General features: G+C 36.8%; 1 protein-coding gene across 8 annotated transcripts in view; it reads left to right on the forward strand.

Moving 5' to 3' along the window:
* LOC122567513 (papilin) overlaps window positions 1-14,988 on the forward strand; it is a 155,808-nt gene that overhangs the window by 114,662 nt on the left and 26,158 nt on the right. For all 8 annotated transcript variants that reach the window (XM_043726117.1, XM_043726123.1, XM_043726122.1 and 5 more), the window contains exons 3-6: window positions 646-833; window positions 3,889-3,949; window positions 13,418-13,500; window positions 14,789-14,939. In XM_043726117.1, the coding sequence (XP_043582052.1) occupies window positions 646-833; window positions 3,889-3,949; window positions 13,418-13,500; window positions 14,789-14,939 (483 nt within the window). The remainder of the gene's footprint in view (window positions 1-645; window positions 834-3,888; window positions 3,950-13,417; window positions 13,501-14,788; window positions 14,940-14,988) is intronic.

Consider the following 14,988-nt stretch of genomic DNA (forward strand, 5'->3'; position numbering starts at 1 on the left):
CCGTATTTGGTACAAACTGAGTGCTTTCCGCTGCTTTTATTTTCTTCACATTAGAAATCTGTTATCGTAATACTAAAATACCAAGAGAACTACAACAAAACAATTTATTACAATTTTCCAACAAATGCGTAGGTATCTTAATACTTATAGCCACCAGCTTACGTCATGAATCTACCACGTAGCTACACCGTAGTAACTCGATCACCTCGCCTCCAACTTAAACCCAGCTGAACTAAAGAAAAACTACACACCTGTGCCTGCTGTTTAACGTGAATCTAACCCATAAAGCCATCGAATATACACTTACAGGCAACGATAACGTAGTTCACGTTTCACCCCTGTCACTAGTTGGCCGTTCATCACCGCTAAAAGCCTATACCTTATCGAAGCCAACCGATAAGGGGATCGCGCCTACGTTGCTCCCCACGAAGGTCACTTATGCTCCCATTGCAACGCAAGACCCAGCGCACAGGTGAATAAGAGGGCACTTAACGTTGAAACCTTCGCCCTGTGTTCCCACGTCTTCTGCGCGACCTCTGATACTGATACTCGATAGTCGAACCTTGCCCTTTGTTTGACCTCTTTGGAGGATTTTGTGCTACAGCAACAGCGTGCTAAGTGTATTTTCGTGATTCTATGTTTCAGCATCACATAAAATTGAGGCACGAAAGACATCGTCGTCAACATGGAGAAAGCTATTTGCCTAGTAGCTTCGTGTTGGATACGGATGAACCTGAACAAGGAACGTGGGGACCATGGTCCACGCCTAGCTCGTGTTCCAGGTCCTGTGGTGGTGGTGTCGCGCATCAGACTAGACAGTGTCTTGATATAGAGTAAGTGGTTCCACTTATTTGATAAGTTTTGTTCATGATTTTGTGATAAATTGACAAATATTTGCAACTCTACGGTTTTACGTAAAACAGGCATACTTTGTATTATGGAATTCATTTATAGAACTTTATTCACTTTAAGAGAAAATTTATTATTAAAATAACCATTATAAGAGAATTTATTATCACTGGTGGTAATTTATAAAATCTCGTTAATATTGCTCTATTATATTTCTTTTACTACAATCGTTATTACATTAGTTGCTAATAATGTTAACTTTACAAGGACATTCAGCATTCTAATAACCACGTTTACCATAGAAACTCTTCCAATTATATATACTTTACATTAATTACACGTATATATACAGTTTAATGTGGCGAACAGAACGTTCTAATTAAGTCACTGTTACATATCCAAACAGGAAGCACATAAAGACTTTCACGACAATTCTCAGATACGGTTTTCGTTCTTGTAAATATTCACGAGATGTTTTTCCTACGTTTAGAATTTCTTATACCGCGTTAATATTTCATTACAAGATATAGCTGCAGGCGAACGTTAACGAAACTGAGCTTGAAATTCCAACCCGCGAAATGTCCCCAGTCGGACTCGGTAATGGAAAATTAATTTGTTATCTCGTCTTTTCGCAAAAGATGGGTTTATTCAAATTCAATTCGGTCTCGTCGCCGTTTCCACGCTTCGGAGACTTTTCTGGTGAGAGTTTTTGACGGGTCAACTTCTTGCGGAGAATCACGGTAAATCCTTCTTATCTGAAGGGGGATGCTCGGCTAAGATTAATCGCGACCACCAGCGCGCGCTTCCGGTATCCTTCTGAAGCTTCGTCTCAAACGATCTCACAATTTTTTTTCCTACAAAATTTGTTCCTACATCGTAAGATTTTATGTTGTGTTTTACCATGAATTATGAAGCATTTTTTATAATACACATTTTTAGATCATATATAAAAGTTTTAAAAGTAAAAAGTTTTAGCTATAACTTTCATCATGCAGGTTTTCATATTATAAATTTTTATCAATACTTGTTTTTATATTATCTACGTGGTAGCCAAAGAAAAGATCACGAAACATTAAAGAAATGTTTCAACGTAACTCGCTCACGCTTCTAATGTCGTCTCAAAACTTCGTTTCCAAGAATTTCGCAATTTTCGTATAGAAAACCCTATTTTTTATATTATAAAACTTTGCACGTTTAATTTATGTAAATTATTTTTAAAAAAATCTGTTTTATTTAAAATACATCTAAAGTCTGTTTAATAATAATAAATAACAAATTAATAATAATAGAATCTATTGAGTAATAAAGAAATAAGACTAATCGTGGTCACTAATGCATTCTTCCGATATCGTTCCAATCGTTTCAAAGAATTTCGCACTGAAAGGAAGGTAACGAGGACCGTAAGTTCGTTACGTAAATGAAACGAGGGGAAAAGAGGAAAATCGAACGAGAAAACGATGGGTATCGGTCGAAGAAATCGAGAGCCAATCGCTAATAACACGTTCGATGAAACGAGAAAGCGGGCTAATCGTATCTTGTGAAAGCATTCGGCGTGTAGAATGATCTCATGGATGGATCGTGTCGCAGGTCAATCTTAATCGCGCTGCTTTGCGGTTCTTTTCAATTTACGAACTTCGTTTCACGACTTCCGCGACTGGAATTTCGAACATGACCATCGTTCTGCGACTAGCGTATCTAATTTCAAAGAACCCGATGCTAGATTAATTTCATGTTACGATTCGTAGATCGGTTATATTGCATCGTAATATCGTGATCCGAAATTGCCGAAGAAAGTGTTCACGATGTGAAATGGAAACTTTCTAGGTGCCATTTTTAATTGTTTCCGATAGAAGTTAATTTTAACATTTTGATTGGCTTATAATCGCTGGTTTAATACAATGTTGGAATTGATCAAATATTTAGATTAAATCTTTCAAGATAGGTATTTTAAATTTAATTAGTGGATGTAATAAAACAATTGTACGGACCATAATACACTCAAGTTTGAAAAACATAGAAAAACGAGCGTAATTTCCCAAACGAAATACCTATCTAATAATACACCACTCAAAACAAGTAGAGAATTACTACTATCTGTTGCACTTCACCCATCTGTTTGTTCAGACGAACAAAGGTAAACAGATATAGGCTCAATATAAATTGATATCTCACTTGTACTATAAGGATTTGCTTTTACGATCTGCAAGTAAAAAATGTTCAGGCATAAGAGTGTGAAACAAACTTCAAAACTTCGTGCTAAGTATATATTTACTTAAAAAATTCTAGCGAGTAGTTCAACTAATCCAGGGCGGTAATTCAGCGCCGCTTTACAAGTGCATTAAACTCATACGTTAAATTCCTTCCGCCTGATTTCCGCATGAAAATTTCATTCGAATGGAAGCCGTGTAAGACGAGGGAGCGCAATTTCCCCGAAAGGATTGCGCGCGAATTATTTAGAAACCGAGCCAGCGAATCGCATTTTTTCCCCAGCGTGTCGAGGTGGAGAACGTTGGCGGTTTACGGTGCGAAAAAAATTCGTCGCTCCACTTTTCCTTCGAGTTTCCTCGAAAGAAGCTCATTAACGAGGAGGTACGACCGACGCAAGATTTAACGGACTGTGAATTTCCGATTAGAGATACGAGCCGCCATTTTTTCGCGATCGTTGGATCTACCGCTTTGGAATCGAACGGATCAGTGTAACACGCTACAAATATTCGCCTGTTCGTGTTATCTATTCAATTTTGGTACGAGCAGAATAAATCATAAAATTATCGAATTATGGAATTAATCGGATGAAGTCGCAATTTTGTGGAATCGCGAATTTTTTAAAGTTTAATTTGATCACAATAAATTTGTGATAACTATGAAATGAATTGTGATTTTGGATTTTTTAAAACTTACTGTTGCGTCTCGTTAAGAACAATAAATCATGTGGAATCTAAGATAAATATCGGGAGTATCGATCTTATTGATTATTTAATCGTATATTCTGTTGTGAAAAGGCTTATTGAACGCTATAAAGATGTCTTATCGTTGCAGCGACAATGGCTACAACAGGTGCAGTGGTGCGTCGAGACGATTCTTCTCTTGCAATATCCAGGTGAGTGTGATCTATAAAACGCGATGTTATTATATTTATTCTACTCAAAATATCGATATGTAAAATATCAGTAAAGTATTAGCACAATAATATAATAAAAAATCCAAATATAGTTGCGTAAATCAAATCAATTTTTTAAGCATTTCAAGCATTATTTGGTAATCATTTAGAAATCATTTAATAAACATTATTCGATAACAACCACGTTAATTTGATTGGAGCAATTTTCTTTTTATTTTTATATCAGACACAAAGAATATCATAAGATAAATCAAACGCGTAGTTATACATCATTAATGGTCAGGTAGTTAGAGAAAATCTATGCGATCTATTATTGTAATAGGTCAGTTCTCTGGACAATCTATCAAACAGTAACGAGGCCGCGACGCGTGTCACATGCTTCAATTACTCGCATCTGCATGACCAATGAGTATCGTTCTCCATTATCTAGAATTGCCCGATATTTTCACTTTGGCTAAACAGCTTCTTAATACATTCTACTCTGTTATTATTGAATCCCTAACGACGCGTAAGAAATTATGCTTCTCCTATACATGAGTTTAACAAGAAGATTATATAATGATAGTACTATAGTAATGATGATAATAACAAGTTTATTATGCAACTATACATAGATATATGATTTAACACATCCACAACTGATTGCATTTTCATTCATTGCACGCTATGTGGAATAAAACTAATAAACAATTTTCGTGCCAAGTCGACTTCTATATTATATACATTTACATTAATAATTTGTTTACGTAATTGACAATTATGAACCAGAAAACTAATTCGTGTAAAATACAGTACAGTTCATATTCGATATATGTGCATATTATATCGTACAAATATTACAAAAGTAAATTTGCATAATAAACTTGCTACAGTTAAAGATTTTCTCAAACCTATATAATATAAGAAATAATATAAAAATTGATCGAACAATAATACTTTATCACATTCATCTTACATCGTTTCATTAAAGAAGAACTTTTCAATTGTTCACTCAATTACTCTTCCCTCCTAAAATTTCGTAACGTATTGTGAAATAGAAATTCGTCAGCTAAATTTCTCCCAGCTATTCGCGTTTAAAGCAGATCTCTCATCAAACGAACAGCTTTGCTATGAGTAAATATACGTTGCTTGGTGCACGTCCCTAACCTTTAGATATGTCGGTCAATTTCTCGCGGATCGGTTCGACGGTCTTTAATAAAATGATTTATACCATTATTTAATTCAGTTCGTTAAATGTCAGCCGCAGACTGGCTGAACTTTGAACCCGGCGACGGATCTCCCATCGACGATCGACGTTTCACGTGTGGCTCGTTCGAAAGAACTTTTGTCCCTTTATCGCGCGTCTCGTCCCACCGTTTAACCTGGATCGATCCGGCTATCATTCTCGTCGCTTTGGCATTGCCCGTTCGACTTTCATTTAAAACCACTTAATCAAAGCGATACTGTTAATCTCCATTCCTTTCTGTCCGATTCGCCCCATTTTGACAAATTGATTCGGTGATCCATTAATTCGCACCAAGAGTCGCGATTCGATAGATGTAGCCGCGGGTTCTGCTTGAAAATCTATCTATGAATGCTATTTTTCGAAGAAGAAAAACGCTGTTTTCGTTTACCAAGCTTTTAACTTGTCTCACTTTATAAATTTAGATGTGTCCTTATTGTACAAACGCATTTATGGGTGAAGAAAAATTGTATTATTGCGATCTATGAATATGTAATTGGAGGTGAAAAGTGATAGAAACGATCAAATAAATCCGAAGCTTTCTTTTCGAAAATAATCTCTGTATTATTTGTTCAGAATTTTTGCAAAGAGAGCAAATATGTATTCAGGTCACGAACGCTCTTTACGACTTTAATCCTGGAGTATTACAATAGGATATTGCATTCTCCACTCGTATGTTTTAGCTATTTCTAAGAGATAGCTCTTTGTTATTTATTCTTCTTAGTAACTTCTTGACATGGAAAAACGAACAGTTTGAACCACCAACATGAGAAAACTTGCTTCGAGTGGTACGTAAAATTATGTTGTTTAATTATCCAAATTCTACTTTCTATTCATTTTTATAATCAGAATATTCACTATTTTATAGCGTGACATTACAAAATTGATAACTTTGTCAGTTTGAAAGACAATTGGTACTGAAAGGGTTAAAACAATTTACTTTTTCAACCCTCGCACAGCAGGACCCGAATTTCAATTTGATTTGTTATTTGATTTTATATTGATAAAGCAAAGAGTCGGTTGAAAAACTTTTTACCTCTATCTGGTAACTAAATTTACTTGAAAAATATAATTTGTTGCTTTAGTTTGACAATTTTCGTCCGGCGATTAAAACTACCCTCTACTTTTCTATCGTTCAATTACATCAGAAACTATATCCCAAATTTTAAAAGCACAATCGTTCGTTGCGAAATAAATACTTCAAACGATATAAAATAGCGCACGATCCTAAATACTTAAACGATCACGTTCTGCCAAAGACACTTCTGTCGATTCCAATCAACCCACGACGAAAATGAACGAGAGAGAATTATCGATCAATAACTAGGCGAAACGAAGGGTTAATAATCGGCGACAAGCAGAGCCGGTCCCTGAAACGTTGCATGCCGCTGTATTCCAGCCGATGACTGTAAGCTCACGAGGTCACCGGGACGCCGTAAAATCTCTGGCCCAGGTAGCGTTTGCAGCAGCCACGACGATCGTTTCGCAGTACATCCGTTGGTTGATGGACGCGTTGACCCGTTTCGAAGCCGCGAGCAGGGATTAAAAGTTTATAGCCACGGTTAAGATCGCCCTCCCACGAGCCAACACTAAATCTTGAGTCGAGGGCACTCGAGGGTGTATTCAGGAAGGTTGGCCAGGTTAAAACCGTACGATCTCGCTCGTGGCAATCGTAAACACACGTGGAGACCGTACATAGTCGTCTTCGAGGAAAACGGAGTGGTAGAGAGGCTCGGAGTTTGGCGAACTTCTTTTGGAGTTTTCTTTTTTCTTTAAACGGGATTTGTTGGGGAGGTAGAATTTTAGAGGTGAATTTTTAGTAATTACAGCGGGCAGAGTACTTTTCTGTTCAGAGGTAGCATCTTTTGGGGAGGAAGAATTTGGGAGGTAGATTTTTAATAATTTTATTGATTTCTCCTTTGAAAAGGGCAGATTTGTTCAGGAGAGGTAATTGTAAAAGTGGATTTTTAGTCATTGTTTATCGATTAGAGTTTCATTTCTTTAGAGAAATAGCAAGATTTGCTAAGGAGGGGAAAACGTTGAAATGGATTTTTATTTAATTCCTTGAGGCCACATACGAGTAGGTCTGAAAACCTTTTCAATTATTGAATGAATTCGTTCGTTCGATTAAAATTGGGTCGAAGTACAAGCAAACTTTTTCTTAAACTTGTGTATTATTTCATTTTTTATTCGATTTCGTAGCGAACACTACCTACTTCTTACTCAAACCATGAAACGAAAAACAACAAAAACTTTTAAGTGTCGAAGCGTATTGTTAATACTTGAAGTGGCCGTACGATAGAAACAACGAAACCAATTTTTGTTCGTATCGAACTCGAGTTGAAACAAACTTTTGAGAAATTGTACGAGAGTCTCGAACGAGGTTTCCCTTTCGTGTTAAAAATTAATTCCCCCGTCACACACGGTCCACGGGATTTTTCCCTCGCTGTTGCTGCCGGTAATTGAAGCTACGTCGTCGCATCAATTTTCACGAGCGCCCGCCACGCCAATCGAGCCACCGATCCCACAGCTTTAATTTCATTTTCCCGAATCACGAACCCTCGATCACGGCCTACCAAGACACAAGAAACTACTTCGGAAACAGAACCACTTGCCTCAACCCCCGACCGTTTCTTCCTAGATGGAGAAGATCACTAGTGAAAATGTATTTCTGAAAGTCACGTACCCGCTATAAAAATTATTTCCACCACATCGCAAAACTTACGATGCTTCGAATTACTTTTCTGCTAGATGGATCTAACTCGAACTTCTATGCAGCATTAAGCACGTCCTCATAATCGCGCTTCTTCCGGGAATATAATGATCTCCGTAGAAGTACAGAGAATTTCTTTAAAATCTTCAAAAAATTCAAAGACTCATAAATTTCATTTTTTCAATGCAGCTGTTTCTAGGATATCTTTTTGATGTTTCCACAATTAAAAAATTATACGTAGAAATGTGACAATAGATACATGTATATCATAATACATATCTATAACATATTTCTGTATCTTATAATACAACAGCATATGGAAATGAATATTTTACAGCAAGATGTGTTATTTCATAAAGATATTTAAGCAGAAACAGAAAGGGAAACTTTCTTTTTTGTATTTGTATACTCTTATTATTTCGAACTAATGTTTTTGCATAATATTTTGTATTTAAAATAGCTTTTAATTGGTCTTCGTCACATAGAACGTGCACTAACTTCGCGGTGAAATTTTCTAGAAGACTTTCGCGACTGATCGAATACAAATCAAGTTTGAAGATTAACTTTCGAACTATTTCGATAATAGATACAGAAAATAAAACATTGCAAGAATGAGAACGAGAAGAATACCAATATAAAAGTATTTGTCATCTTAAAAATATTTTTTCATCCGTTTAATTAGGATATGAGTTCCAAAACATGATAATTCAACAATATGAAAGGATACATATTATAATACGATGGATCAAACTGTGGACGTAAAATCACGTTAGTTGATAGAAGGAGGATCGTCGAAAATCTTGCGTGGCTTAAAGGCTCTTTAATGATCCTCGAGAGCAACAATATGACCCAACCACCCGATAACGCAGCAGTGCGCTGTCGGAGATGCTAAAATTTATGAACGGCTGGGCATTATACAGCATGGACTCGCGAAGTATTAACTTCGTTAAAGTGACGTGCTAAATGAAACGAGCCGCAAGCTGCGTCGCTGTTATGCGTCCTCGGCCTATGGATATTGATCGCTGATTCAGCTTGCCCCACGATAATCATCTTCAAATCTATATAAATATTCATCCGCATTAAATATGATTATACACTTTTTTAATGATATTCCATAACAAATATCCTTTTACTTTTTTTTTATTGTCGTCACATTTTAGATACAACGTAGCAATAAGTGAATTAATGATAATTAACATTCTAAGCATCATGTAATTACGTTTATTGCGTGCGAGAAAGCTGTTGAAAATTGATGCGAGAAATGTCGCTTTTATCTTTATCTCCTATCTTTGGTGTGTTTCAAGAATTTTTTTCCAGACTAATTTCCATAAGTAAATTATAAATTTTATTTCATTACAAGGATTTGAAATTTTGCATTCTTCAATTGTTATCTCACTGCAAAAGATTTTCTAATTTTTAAAAAAAGTATATAAAAGTTCCTTAATTCGTCGTATCTCGCTCTATTCTTTCAAAATTATTATCTTTTTCAGAAAGGACAAGAAAGTTGAATCGAACAGTTAAAAAGCAGTAACGGAATGAAAAATTTCCTATTTTTGCCTTCGATTCTATTTCAATTTTACTTCACTTTCCTCACATTCAGAGCGAGAAAAATATCCCCTGAACGCTAATTAATCTCGTTAAATTTTAATACTTACCTAACGTCCCATCGTGCATTCTGCTAAAATCATTCGGCGTGTAATCTAGTTCCCCGGCAAAGAGACGTCCCACGGCTGCGATACATTCCAAGGGAATTGAACGAACGCCAGGCCACTTACGATATCAGGGGCAATCCATTTCTCGCCGCGAATTGCTCGCCGTTGCAAAAATTCCCTCCCAGAACACCGCTCATTGTTCTCGCCCCTTTGTCCCGGCACCGCGAAACATTTCGTAATTAGTAACAATGCCTGCCGGCTAAACAGAGATTATTGAACGGCGGAAACTCCCGGGAGACTTCGGTGGATGAAAGCCAGACCAGAACGAGAAATAAACGAGGGAACGGAAAAGAGGCTGAAGAAGATGGATTCCTTTAACGAGGCAAACCTTTAATTGCGAGTCCCCGTAATTGCGGGAATATTCGATCCTGTATTTATGAAACTGTTTCCACTGAATTCTCGCCAACTTCTCTAGTTTACTGCTGGAATTAGATAGGAGAATAATTGTAGGGTAAGATATAAGATTATTAAGATTAATACAGCAATGAAAATTACTAGTTTCTTTCTCCATTTTTGACAAGATTTTGGACTTAGCTGGAACTTTTTACATGTGATAAATATTCTCTGAGCTTGTAGATTGTGAATCGTAGGAAGGTGATAGTTTGATAATTTTATGGGAGATTTTACCATTGTAAATTAAATGGCTTAAAGAAAATGACGGAACTTCCTACGATACCTAATATTTTATTTGATTTAAAAGTTTTCAAGAGACGTGTGAAAGTAGATAAAGAATCTATGAAAGATCGATGAATCGAACTACACTTGGATTTTGATGGAGGTCTTCCACTCGTCAGTCGATTGCTTCGCCACTTGAGCTATTTGAACATGAGATCGAATAAATTTCTCTTCCTTACGTTTGACACTTCGAAGTGACGACACAGAAAATGTAACAGATCTTTATTTAGAACTATATATCTCTTGTCTGCCAACTCTAGATCTAATTATACATTCGTGAGTATAGTCGATTTATAAGCATTCTACGTCAATATCGCATGTTTATTCTATATTCTTTGAGGATAACATTTTTTGAAACTAAGTAAACATGCATTGGATATTTTTCCTCTTTTTTTTATGCTGAAGCATGTTTGACGTTTGACGGGATGGACGACACCTGCTAAAGGCAAGTGGCATATAACAGATCGAAACAAACGGACGTTCCGCATATTCGTATCCCAAACGTGAGATATTGCGATTCTTTTGAGAATTACGACCACGGTGTGCTTGCAAAATGATAGAGCAATCGTATGCTTTAATACTCCTGTGTCCATAAATCACACGGAAAAGAGAACATAAAATTGAATCATTCAGGTAGTAGTAGCACTGTTCCAAATATGTACTTCTAAATTCTCTTTCACGGCCTTTATTGCTAATTCATTACGTTTCGTTACATTATGTTCGTTGTTCATATTTTATCTCTCATATCGTTACTCGTTAATAATTTCATTGGTTTCACAACTGAAGAATTTTATTCCATTTCTGCCCATTCTAATAATACCTACAGATCATCCCATTTATTTAATAAAATCACTCCATTTACCTCAACAATTGGAATAACTTCATCTCATTTTACTCTAAAATTATTGTTTCATTTCCATAATCACAAAACTTGGCTGATGAATTCTTTTTCTGTACGAAGAACGCACATATGCTTATTTTTAAATAAGATCAAATCAAACTTAACTCGTAGCTTTCAAACCCAATAATAAATAAACCAACAATTGCGATCAATTCTCTCTGATACCACAGTACAGAAGTTAACCACAATTTTGAAACAATAATTGCAATCCTGAAAAGAGGCGAAGTCTCTGATCACGAGCCATGCATCTTGCAGACTTTCCACGAGATTCGTGCAGGTTCCTGCGACTCCGCAACGGTGCCCCGTGAATCGATTCGCTACCAAGCGTTCAAGGTCAATCGCAGGACCGCCACGGCAAAGCGGTTCGCCATAAATCACCAGGGTCACAGAACCTTTGACATCGTTTCGGGATCGCGGGTTTCGCGATCAAGATCCTTTTTCTTTTGCGGTCACCAAGCGGCCCGATTTCACCCAATGGCCCCACCCCTTTCCACGGGGTCCTGTGTCTCCGCAAGAAATCTCCCGTCATAAATCCTAGCCGACGTATCCTCGTGCGTGCTGTACCAGTCCCTCCGGGATATCTTTTTGTCCGTTTCACCTCGCTCGATTTATCGACATTACCTGAACAGGCCAACTTTCCTGTAGCTCTCCTGTTGACTCACAATGTTTCCCCGTCTGTGACTGGGGCCATCTAATTTTTGTGACCATTCGTTGGTGGAAAATAGTGTAGCGGAGTATCATGGTTGGATCGTTCTAAGGGGAATTTTGGGGCGTGCGATGTTATTGATTTGATGGTTGCATTTGATTGATACGGGAGATTCTATAGGGGACACGCGTGGATGTTTCGCAGGTTGATTTGAGATTTGTTTGAAATTGGATTTTGCACAGTTTGAAGACCAGAAATATAGGTTTTTCAAGGATTTGTTGTGGTTTTATAAGGGTTCTTTGTTGAACTTATTAAGTGGATAGATGAAATGATATTTATTTATTAGATATGAAGACTCAATGTGGATATTTACTTACTTGATGTGTTTTACTCTGTATGCGACGTTAACGATAGAAACGTGACTAAATTAAGAAAGTTGCAATGTTAGATTACATATGTACCTCTTGCTTTGAAATACATATATATCATTCCGAAACTGATTAGCCTTGATATTTATCATTAACAGGTTATTATTTACTTCTTGTTGCTGCCTCTTTCGCACGAAATAACGATGTCTGTGAGAAACATAAATCCGAACTTAAAACTGGAACATGGAAATTGACGATAAATTACTGGGTTGCGAGAGGATCTGAGGTGAATAGGAAAAAATCTTGATGTGAATGCACACGAAAAGCTCGCAGTTACGATTACGAGTAACGTGCGTTCATGTGCTTTCCTTTTTCCCTCTTCGTTGCCTACGGAATAATAAAATTGCAGTTTGCCCCACACGATCTTGCGAGACTTGGAAATAAATATTGTAACCTAACGGGGGCGGACCCTTCGAGAAGAAATATGCGTGTGCGTATAGCAACGACGAAGATTAGGAAACGTGCCTGGTTACCGTATATGACGAAAACAAGAGGGTGACTAGATCCAGAGCACAGGTTTCAGATGTGGGGATCTAGTAAATTATATTTGTGAACGATGCAGCAAGGAATGACCATTCGATGAATCATTTTTGCCACGGATTTCTTTTCATCTTTCTTTTTAATAGGTGCAATTGCAGAGCGTAAAATGTCGTTTTTCATATAAGAGCAATTTTTAAATTCATTATTTTGTCAATCATTCACATATTACCAAAACTTTTTTATTTAATTTGAACGTGGAGTTCTCTCGAAAAATGTTTACATCAAAAATATTGATTATTCCACTTCGTATACGAAAAAGGTTTTTAATTAATCTTTTCACAAAACTTCATGGATCTGTCATCTATTGCCGAAATGCTTATATTTCTAGATCGAATGGATTATTTCTTTTCTCAACTATGTCATACTTAAATACACCTAAGTTTTCGAATCACTAAATAACATTAAAATCATAAGACCAACAAAATTATATACCAGTATACCTTTCCTCCATTCTCATCGATAATAATACGAATGTGCATTTAATTCCTTGTCTACTTGTAAATTATTCGTTTAAAGTTTCTGAATAAATGGAAATAACTCGCACGTTTAGAAAGGAATTTCTTAATTCTTATTAGCTTATTAATACGCTGCTCTTTGTTTCTTTATTCAGGAATGTCCCGGTGAACCGAAGGACTTCCGAGCAGAGCAGTGCGCCGAATTCAACAACGTTCCGTTCGAAGGAATTCACTATGAGTGAGTATCGCAAACCGCGAGTTGCCTGTGATCCATTCTGTCAGTACATTCGCTCAAAATCGTCGTGGAATGCCGATGGAGTTTCTGGATACGCGGCGAAAGTGATTTATTGTCGACGTCATTTTCGACAAGAAAAGTTCGCGGACTTTTTGCGAATCTCCGACAAGATCTAATGGTCGTCCGAAGTTGAAATCCATGCTCGTTTAAATTCGCGTTCAATGCGAGGTTTCACGCTCGAATTTCACGTCACGCTGCTGAAACCCCGAACTGTTTGTAAAAAAAGCACTTTTTCTCGATAGGGAAATATTTTGACAGTATCTATTGAAATGTTTTTATTGTAACATGTTTTCATTCTTTTTTGTTTTTTGTGGGTTTCAATTTTTACTTTCTACGATCCATAGTTCTATTATATTTCAAGGCTACAGAGAAAGAGAACACGATAAATCAATTTTCTGTCTTACACGAGGAAGTACTTTTCAAATTCAATGCTTTACGAGTGAATTCCATGTTCTTAAAATTGTTCTTTTATTCAATTTTGAAGCTAAATGTCGTTTTAATATTGGAATATTGCCTATCTTAGTAACAAGTTTAATTATAAAGCGGTCTTAAAATTGGAAACTCAACGAAAATATACTTATCATGTTCTTCTGCTGTGAAACCTTCATTTATTTTACCAAAAGTTTTAAATCTCTCATCGAGTACGAAAATAGTAATAAATTTGAACCGCCATTGTAGTGCTCAATTTAGAATACGAATTTAGAATTGACCCAGTAGAATTGTATAGCCTTGTTTTACACTTAACGTCAGTATTCATTTCAGAGCCGGTGCACGTTTTTTGTTACGAGTTATACGACTCATATTAATTTTATAGCGGCCAAGAAAGCAGACGCAATAAATATGTATATAGATCCATTTAAACAGTTGAAGGTGACCGATCTTCTTAAACAATAATACTTTGAAGCGAGATTGATCGCTGATGTCATGTGTTTATATTTATTCCAAACACGATAAAAGGTGGTCGAGTGATCGAGTGATTCTCTGTTAATCTTTTAATTTTAAGATTCTACGTAACACATTTTTGGTCGGTAGACGAAGATCTTTAAAAAATAAAGTAAAATAAAAAATAAAAGAAAAGAAGTGAAAACTCAGTACCCAATCGTGGCTGAAAAAGCTGCTAGCAGCTTCGGAAGGGAGAACAGCTAGTTATCGAGAAGATCGATGACGATCGCCAGATTTCCGCGCCATAAAACGGCCCACGGCGAGACTAATCGCGCAAAATCGTTCGCAGTTGGATTCCGTACACCGGCGGGCCGAACAAGTGCGAATTGAATTGCATGCCGCGCGGCGAGCGTTTCTTCTACAGGCACAAACAGATGGTGATCGACGGGACGCCATGCGAGATCGAGAAGAACGACGTCTGTGTCGGAGGCAAATGCATGGTGAGTTAACGATCCTCGATTCACTGCAGCGGGACCAACGCGAATTCGT

Source organism: Bombus pyrosoma, linkage group LG5, assembly GCF_014825855.1.
Source record: "Bombus pyrosoma isolate SC7728 linkage group LG5, ASM1482585v1, whole genome shotgun sequence".
NCBI classification, from domain to species: Eukaryota; Metazoa; Arthropoda; class Insecta; order Hymenoptera; family Apidae; genus Bombus; species Bombus pyrosoma.